General features: G+C 36.8%; 3 protein-coding genes across 3 annotated transcripts; 1 reads left to right on the top strand and 2 right to left on the bottom strand.

Moving 5' to 3' along the window:
* Positions 1 to 1,949: 1,949 nt before the first annotated feature.
* LOC131155188 (diacylglycerol O-acyltransferase 3) lies at positions 1,950 to 6,829 on the bottom strand. Its single transcript, XM_058108140.1, has 3 exons — positions 5,591 to 6,829; positions 3,066 to 3,826; positions 1,950 to 2,844 (listed from the first exon to the last, which is right to left on the bottom strand). The coding sequence occupies exons 2-3, from the start codon at positions 3,408 to 3,410 to the stop codon at positions 2,167 to 2,169; spliced, it is 1,023 nt and encodes a 340-aa protein (XP_057964123.1). The 5' UTR covers positions 3,411 to 3,826; positions 5,591 to 6,829; the 3' UTR covers positions 1,950 to 2,166.
* A 577-nt stretch (positions 6,830 to 7,406) lies between these two features.
* On the top strand, positions 7,407 to 8,120 carry LOC131155921 (trihelix transcription factor ASR3-like). Its single transcript, XM_058109380.1, has 2 exons — positions 7,407 to 7,583; positions 7,761 to 8,120. The coding sequence occupies exons 1-2, from the start codon at positions 7,407 to 7,409 to the stop codon at positions 8,118 to 8,120; spliced, it is 537 nt and encodes a 178-aa protein (XP_057965363.1).
* A 508-nt stretch (positions 8,121 to 8,628) lies between these two features.
* LOC131155922 (trihelix transcription factor ASR3-like) lies at positions 8,629 to 9,357 on the bottom strand. The gene has a single exon (XM_058109381.1). It carries the CDS (start codon positions 9,355 to 9,357, stop codon positions 8,629 to 8,631), a length of 729 nt encoding a protein of 242 aa, XP_057965364.1.
* Positions 9,358 to 9,702: the final 345 nt, after the last annotated feature.

Here is a 9,702-nt window from a genome sequence, read left to right on the forward strand (position 1 = left end):
TTTCTAACCAATTGAAAGTGATTGGCAATTGAGAATAACTGGCATGATTGATTTTTTTCTTAATTTCATCCATTAACACATTATTCCACCACTAACTGACCCTCTCCTTTGAGACTGATCTACTGGAATCGCTAGGGCTTTAAGCTTTTTTTTTTTTTATAATTTTTTTTTTTATTAATTGTACTAATGAAAACATATTGTAAAACAATTTACTATGTACATGAACCGGGTGATGAGAATGAGCGAAATGAAAGACCCGCATCTAGGGGAAGACCCTAGAGAATATTAAAATTAAAACAAAAATAATTTTAAAAAAAATCTAAAATTTTTCTATATAAAGTCTAGGATAAAATGCAGTATCTACGGGATTCAATGACTTTTCCATCACGCTTTTTTTTTTTCTCTCTCTCTCTCTTCTTGTTTGACGTCTTTTTTATTTTTTCTCCTTCTTTACTTTTTTTTTTCTAAAGTTTAATTTCAATATCATAATTTTTTTTTTTTTACCCTTTAAAGGATTTATAAATTTTGTATGTCTCCTAGTCAAATTACATGTCCCGAAATTAACTATTTTGATTTGAAATTGAATGCATAAATTTTAATTTTTTTTTTAATTCACTTCACAATGACAACATATCTTTTTAATACTTTTAAGCTTTTAAATCCTGTATGACAATTTTATAGGTTAGGAATAAATATTTTGTGAATAAATGTAATTGAAAAAATATTATTATTCTTTTTCTCTAAATACTGAGTGCTTGGAGTCCAGTAATTAAGGCATAGAAAAAAAGCTAAATGTAAATTGGCTATAAATATCTTAATATCTATATGAGACGTCATTGCATGATTTCATGCATATTGATTATCACTCGAACAGGTTCAGGCGATCGAAGTCAAAGTTTGGGCAACCGAAAGGCTATTGCCTATTTGAAATTCATATCTTGTACTTAGTTTGGGCGACCAAAGTTTGCAATTTAAGTTGCGAACATCGCAATTTCTTTCCATTTAAAGAAAATATTTTCTAAACTTTGGGCAAACGGTAAAATTTCAAACCCATCTATTTAAGGGTAACCCTAATCATGTTAGGGCAATCCAATCGCACAAAATTCTCATTGATTTCAACCTTCATACACTGTTGTGCGCCATTCTTCGAAGCTGAAATTTTTTTCTAGTTTTTTACTCTTGATTTCTCATCTTTTAATCTACAAAAAGTAGAAAACTTGTTGAGCTTCATAACAACTCATCTTTGAGAGTATATTAGTGATTTTAATCTGTACAAATCCGCTCTTTTGAGAAAGTTTCTTATTGTACGAAAAATCGGCTGCTGTTTGAGTTGTAAAGTGACAATTCGAGTGTGAATCGTTGCCTAATAAAAGGGGCGTTCTTTCTAGAGAAGTGCTCCACCTACTGAAAGGAGAGAGGTACTCCACCTATTGAATGGAGATCCTGACAATTAGTTGCTTGAGGTAAGGACGTGGGCACATCATCGAGTCTTGTAAAAAAATCAAGATATTCAATCTTCAATCTTATAAAAAATCACGATGTTCTTCTTTCCGCCTATCTTTTTCTTTTTAATTCATTTGATATTCATATGCTGTTAATAATATATTGTGAGTAGAATGGTATGAATGCTTAGTATGATTTGTGAATGTTTTGAATGATTTAAATATGCTTTGTAAACAAATGCGGTTGTAAGTTGAAAATTCAAATTTGGTTTAATTTGGTGGGTCACTTGATTTTGATTGATTAATTGTTTAAATACAAAATTAATATTTGTATGGTTAAATATTTTGTCACTTGTATTAATCTGCTGGAAATATAGTAAGTCATATTTTGCTGATTAGATTTTCGTCATGATTGAAATGGTTAGAACACATGATAAATAAATTTTAAAATTAATCAAACTTCCGGCCTAAATACCCATTCACCCCGTCTTTATATTACAATATCACTTTCAAAAACACAATAAAAATTGCAACTCATATTCACAATAGCAAATATAAAACAAATAGAACATGAGAAGTGAGAACAATGAAATCTAAAGCGTAAATTATTTACATTTTGATCAACACATAAATTCTGATGAAGTGGGATTTTTTTTTTATTTTTCTTTTAATCATCAATCTCCCCCGTCCATGAATATTATGACTTCACTTCCTAGCCCTGTGATTAAATCGGCGGGCACGCAAGCACGGCTGGACTCCGTTCATCACCAAATAAATTGGAGACGATGACACCCACATCCTCCAATCCAACCCCTATGCACAGAGGATTAATGGCTGCTGTTGTTGATGAACTACTTGAAACCCTGACATTAGGACCAACCCTGCACTTGCCCATGCATTTGCACCCGACCACAGCCCCTTCTTCCCCAACAGCCCTCTCGAATTCCGCCATCAACGCCGCCGCTCCTGATTTCCTGCACTTCCCCCCCATGCATACCTCTATCCTCTTCTCTTCCTTCTTCTTCGACCCACCAATTTCACAGCAACCACTGCAATCCTTTTCAAGAAAATCAATTAGTGAGGCTTGAGCATCAACAAAACCATTCTTCCTCTGCTGAATTGAGCCCCCTGCTGCTTCCGGATCACGGAGCACTACAGCCGGCGGTTGCGCCGGGGCTGCTTCGCTTCTCAGGCGGCTCAAGACGACCTCCTCCCCGCGTTCCTCGTCGCTTGATTCGGAGCAGGAAGAGCCAGAGGAATCTTCAAAATTATCGACTACGGGTGTATTGTGATGTTTCGGATTGAGATTGGCGACCTTCGCTTGTAGCTTTCTCCTCCTCTTGGATTCCTTCTCCGCTGCCCTTACCTGTTCCAATTGTATCCGCAGAACCTCCGCCGCTTCCTGCAAATTTGCGGCACCCGTTAAGATGTACAATTTAACTACGAAATTTGGAGAAGAGCTAAAAAAAAAAAATATTGTGTTAAGATGATTTTTCTTTTTGGGGGTGGAGAGGGGTTACCCTGTTCTGGGTTCTCACAAGAATCCATCAAATAATACAGAAGAGTAGATTAAAATCATGGGCATAATTTCACAATAGAATGGATGAAAATAAAACTAATTACCGAAATCATCTTGGCCTTGACTTCGTCCACCAAGCCATTGCCAGGATCTAAGCCAAAACCCATATCGGAAAATGCGGACAAGTCCCTCCTCAATCCCTTCACCAATTTCATCTTCTTCTTAGATGTGAGCGCACCCGATCTCTTCCCCTGTTCCCTCTGATTCCCCCCGCCGCCACAGCGGGGCGGCGCGTAATGATTTTGTGAATGGCCCTGATCGGAAAACCCACAACAACCGGAACTACACCCACACAACAGCTTCCGGCTAGCCTCCAGAGAAAAAATTTCAGATTGCCGCCGATAACCACACGAAACGGATGGCCGGAGAACGGCGCCGGAAGCTTCCATTATTGATCGCTCCAGGAATGTCCCACCAACCGAAATCTGGGAATTAGGTGAATTAGAAGCGAAGCAATTACGGAGACACAGAACTGATTCGATTTGGGAAAGAATTTATAATGCCAAAGTACCAACTGGGATTAGGATTCCTGCCTTCGGGGAAACGGGTCCACGGTGGCCTCTTGATTGTACTGGGTGGACACGTGTCTCGTTTTGATGAGGGTCTATCCGACGTGTCAGGTGGCGCCTGGTGTCTTGCGATCGGTTTCAGCTGGGCACACGCTTCCCGGAGATGGGCATGCGCAATTAGCGCGTCTCTGCCGTCGGATATATGTGGAGATACTGCGCGGTTCAGATTTGGCCATGTGGTGCCATGTAGGCTGCCAACTGGGCTGATTTCACCTTTGGCCGATTCATTGATAAGCCTAATGCACGAGTAATTGATAAATTTATTTGAAAATTATCTTTATCTCTACTAAACGATTTTGATTTTTTTATTTAACTATCTTTTTTAAAAATGTTCTTAATTTACAAATAATTTTAATTAATTAAAATCTTTGGTGTATAAATAGTTAATAAATCAAAATTTTATTTAAAATTTTAAAAAAATTTAAAATATGAATCATCTTCTAAATAGGTACATCCACATTTCTAAGAATTTCTTAAGAAATATGGTCAACATATTCTTACCTCTCAATATAAATAAGTTTTAGGAAAATCTTACTTTTTGGATCAATTTTTGGAGTATTTTAAATTTTAGACATTGAAATTTGAAATTAGCATAAAGATTAATTATTTTAATTAGAAGATATATAAGAAATGTTAATTAAAGATATTGCAAATAAATTTTGAATTATTTTTCAAATTAATTTTTAACTAAAAATATTAAAATGACAGTTAAAAATATTTTAATGTAAATATTAATAATTTTCTAATTAGAAATATTCATAAAAAATCAATTTTTAATAAAATAATATTTTAAATATTAATTAAAAGTATTAATATTTATGCTAATTAATATTTTGAGATCTAATCTTATATTATACCTCATTTTTTTTTTCCCCAATTTTGTTTCTGCTTCTCACTGCCCTCTCCTCACATCTGTCTCGAGATAAATCCTAAACTAATAAAATAATCTAATATCAAAATTGTACGAAAACATAAAATAAAAATTACATTTAAATATAAAACAAACAAAACATAAGAACGATGAAATTTAAAGTACCTATGTCTCATTTTTTGTCAAAGTGTGACTGACATGTTAGGTAGCATCACACGCTTCCTAAAGATTTACCTTTGGCAAATTCAATTATAAGCATAAGGGATGAGTAATGAATAAATTTAATTTGAAAACTATTTTATCTATTCTATTCATTTAATAAAGAGACCTAAATAAATTTCAATCATTTTTTATTCAACCATTTTTTTTAAAAAAAAAATATCCTTAGTTTACAAATTATTTTTAATTAAAATATTTAAATTAATAAGTGCATAAATAATTTAATAAATTAAATTTTAATTTAAAATTTTAAAAATCTTTGTAACTTTTATAATTTTTTTGGCTCTTTATGTCCATTGATACTTTCTTCTTCAATCATTTTTTTTTTATAAAACTCATTAAATGTTTCTCAAATTTTATAATTTTTTGTCTAAAGATAAGTGCACAATATTATATTTACCAAATGATTTTAAAAATTCAAATAATCCATCCATAAATTTTCGTGTTTAAAGTTTTATGGTCCTTTGAAATCAAAATTTACCATTAAATTCAAATTTAATCATGAAATAACCAACTCAATTAAAAAAAATTTGAAATTGAAATCTAAATGATGAAAATTTTTCAATAAATTAACATAGTGAAAATCTTCCTAGGAAAAAAAAAATACAAGAGTTATGCTGTTATGGCATTCTGATTACAGACTTGGAAAATTTTAAACATGTAAAATAGATGATTAATACCCGTTTAATAAACGGGTATTAAAGAGGTCCATTTAAAAAATATAATATATTAACTTTAAAAAGTTTTAAACATTTTATAATATATTTTTTAAAAATCAAGACAAGCACGCTCTCCCTGACCCGAGTCAACACGCTCAAAACCTAATCTATGCCCCCAATATGCCCTCCCTGACCCTGTTGAAAAAATAAAAGGAAGATTAGAAATTGGAGGATGAAAATAACCATAGCACCTCTGAACCTTTGTAAATCGCTCGTGGTGGTGTTCTTCAAGGCAACGACAAAGGCCGGCAGTAGCAGAGAACTCAGCGGCGGTGAAGTCAGGGTTAATCGAGTGTAGAATCGAATCTGAGTCGCCTAAAATTGGACTCAGATCCTCCAAAGCTTCGATCTTTGCCTTCTTTTTTACTTTGGATTTGGAGAGGGAGAGTGCATGGATGGTCAATTCATTAGCATATTTACCACATTTCTAGATCTTCACTTGCCCTTGGCTCTTCTGTAGCTCTACGTGCTTCCGCGGCTGCGAGTGGATGATCAGGATTCAAGAAGCCTTCACATTGACCACAAAAAACCACCGAAACAACCACCATCGTGACGGCGTGGGGCGTGCTGGGCAAACAGGCAAGGGCACAAGAGCAAGGCAGTGGAGAGTGTGGAGACTAGAGTGCAGCTATGCAGGAGTGGAATATAAATTAGGGTTTTATGTGTTATGTTTATATAGTAGATTAGTAGTCAAATAAATCGGTCACCTGGACCCAACCCAAATTCGAATTCATCCGTTTATAAACAGGTCCCTAGTATAAAACCTAAACCGATTTAAATGAACAGGTCACGATCACCAGTTTTGACCTTTTGCCACCCCTGTCCACCACCGGCTCTATCCTTTACATCTCAAAACCCCTTTTCCTGTCAATGATTCTTCATGAACCATGTTAGACTGTCGTGCCCACCAACATTGTCAACACCTGCCGCGGGTAGCTCTCTAGGGAGTCCTCCATTAAATACAGTAGCGATAGGTGCTTGGTTTGATTCATGTGGAGTTGACTTCCTCAACACCACGCACAATGGCTCCAAAAGCAACTTCTCTAGCTTCTTCAACGCAACTTCTTGTCCTTTGGCACGAATCTCAGGAGTCACCGCCTCTACATCGTTGATCTTGTCGAATCAGCGTCGTCAGTCTTCCTTATGGTGATGACAATGGACTCAAATAGCAGGAGGTAGACGAATGTGTGAATTTTTCGCCGTCAGGAATTGAGCTCTACCGCTTGGAATTTGGATCATAAACCAAATCCAGCTACTCCCTGCTAGGCTGCTCAGCATCCAATTGTAAATTTTGGGGATGGATCAAGTTAGTTCAAAATGATTGGGTATAATGTATTGTCCCATTCTTGGAAACTTATAATACCACCTATAATTTGGTAATCCAAATTGTGAGCAAATCATATAAAATGGGAATGTTAGATGTTTGGAATATTTCATTTTTGTTGTGAACCAAACATGGGTATGTTTTCATATTAATATTATATTACTCAAACTCACATTCCGGAAACAAAACACCCCCTTAGTGTGTCTACCTTTATCAAAGGGGAGTATCTCCAAGCAAGCAGGCACAGAGCCCACCTCAATCTTGATCCGTGGAGGGACAATAGCAGATTAAGGCTAATGGAGAATTTCAAAAATAGTGGTGGCAGTTGATGGGAGACAACGGTGGGATTCTCTAGCAAAAGAGGATGCCCTAACAACTAGGATCCATGGCTACAACAAGAACCATGTACAAATAGATCCCTATATCTATATCTATAGTGATTCCCCTATTTGTGTCAAAATATTATCTATATCTATATTATTAATATACATGCATGCAGCCCAAGGAATATAAGGCTTGGTCCAACTAACCCTTGGTAAAGAAGAGCGGAGAGAAAGATTAGACTCTGAAGTCTGATCCATGCCTGCCTTTATCATGAAACAGAGGAATTGGTATTGAACCAAGATACTGGTCAGCAACTTCAACCAACTATACTGATCTGGGATACCAAAGCTCCAGTGTGAATGGCGCAAAAGGCGAAGGATGCGCAGGAAAATGCTTATTCCATCTCTGATGGAGTTGAGAGACAGCAAGTGCCCGGTGAAAGCACTGATGATAGAAATAAAGCACTGAGACACCCTCGATGGACTAGACAAGAAATGTTTGTGTTAATACAGGGGAAGAAGGTTATCGAGAATGGGGTTTGAAGGGGGCGTAGATCTGCTTCAGCCTTGGGGTCAAACCAGCTAGAACCCAAGTGGGATTCAGTCTCATCATATTGCAAACAAAATGGAGTCAACAGAGGCCCAGTTCAGTGTAGGAATAGATGAAGTAATCTCATTGGAGGCTTCAATAAGATTAGAACATGGGAATCATAGGTAAAAGGGGAGGCTGAATCATTCTGGCCAATGAGGAACGATTTGAGGAAAGAGAGGAAACTGCTGGGGTTCTTCAATAGGGAAGTCTATGATGCTTTGGATGGAAAGACATTCAATGTGGCAGCAATTCCTCTAACACTAGTTAAAGTAGTTGCGAATGCGAATAATGAGAATGAAATAGAGATTGTAGAAGAGGAGGAGGAGGATGAGACTGAGACAACTTTTGATAGCAGCCGAAATGCTGCTATAGATGACAGTATGTTTTCAAATTTTGAACATGCTGGGCAGGAGGACGTTGGTGGGATCCCTGAGGAGGAAAACATGGGAACAGAAAGTCCCACAAAGACAGACCCCACATAGTTGCCCATTTTAGGTAATTCAAGTCATGTCAAATTTTCTATTCTTGCAATAACCAATTTTCGGAATCTTGGGGCTTTGGATTTGCGCCAGAGATGTTTCCATTGTGCATAGAAACATGTTTTAGCACTGCAAATGGCCAAGAATATGCTCATGATTAACATGTGCTGGCTGGATTTGCTTGAATATTTATTTTCTTCTTTCTAACAGTCCATAATTGATCCTCAACATGAACCATATTCTCCAAGTGACAACGGATCTTGCCCTTGGAAATTCATTTAAGTAATTTCCTTTATTAATCCTAGAAACCAAGGCAAAGTTAGGATTGTTAGAAAGAAGAAAATAAATATTCGAGCAAGCACATGTTAATCATTAGCATATGCTTGGCCATTTGTAGTGCTAAAACATGTCTCTATGCACAATGGAAACATCTTTGGCGCAAATCCAAAGCCCCAAGATTCCAAAAATTGGTTATTGCAAAAATAGGAAATTTGACATGACTTGTATTACCTTAAATGGGCAACTTTGTGGGGACTGTCTTTGTGAGACTTTCCGTCCCCATGTTTTCCTCCTTAGAGATCCCACCAACGTCCTCCTGCCCAACATGTTCAAAATTTGAAAACATACTGTCGTCTACAGCAGCATTTCGGCTGCTATCGAAAGCTATCTCAATCTCCTCCTCCTCTTCCTCTTCTTCTACAGTCTCTGTTTCATTCTCATTCTTCGCATTCGCAACTACCATAACTAGTGTAAGAGGAATTGCTGCAACATTGAATGCCTTTCCATCCAAAGCATCATAAACTTCCTTATCGAAGAATCCCAACAGTTTCCTCTCTTTCCTCAAATCGTTCCTCATTAACCAGAATGATTTAGCCTCCCCTTTTATCTGTGATTCCCATGTTCTAATCTTCTTGAAGCCTCCAATGAGATTACTCCATCTATTCCTGCACTGAACTGGGCCTCTGTTGACTCCATTTTGTTTGCAATATGATGAGACTGAATCCCACTTGGGTTCCAGCTGGTTTGACCCCAAGGCTGAAGCAGATCTATGCCCCCTTCGAACCCTATTCTCAATAACCTTCTTCCCTTGTATTAACACAAACATTTCTTGCCTAGTCCATTGAGGGTGTCTCAGTGCTTTATTTCTATCATCGGTGCTTTCACCGGGCACTTGCTGTCTCTCAACTCCATCAGAGGTGGAATAAGCATTTTCCAGCGCATCCTTCGCCTTTTGCGCCATTCACACTGGAGCTTTGGTATCCCAGATTAGTACAGTTGGTTGAAGTTGTTGACCAGTATCTTGGTTCAATACCAATTCCTCTGTTTCATGACAAAGGCAGGCATGGATCAAACATTAAAGTCTAATCTTTCTCTCTGCTCTTCTTTCCCAAGGGTCAGTTGGGCCAGGCCTTATATTCCTTGGAGTGCATGCATGTATATTAATAATATAGATATAGATAATATTTTGACACAAATAGGGGAATCATTATAGATATAGATATAGGGTGTGGCACCTGATGATCCTAGGACACCTGACATAATAAAAAAAAAAAAAGAATGGTTGTGCACAGTAAGAAAAGAGGGT

The sequence above is a fragment of the Malania oleifera genome, chromosome 5 (genome assembly GCF_029873635.1).
Source record: "Malania oleifera isolate guangnan ecotype guangnan chromosome 5, ASM2987363v1, whole genome shotgun sequence".
NCBI classification, from domain to species: Eukaryota; Viridiplantae; Streptophyta; class Magnoliopsida; order Santalales; family Ximeniaceae; genus Malania; species Malania oleifera.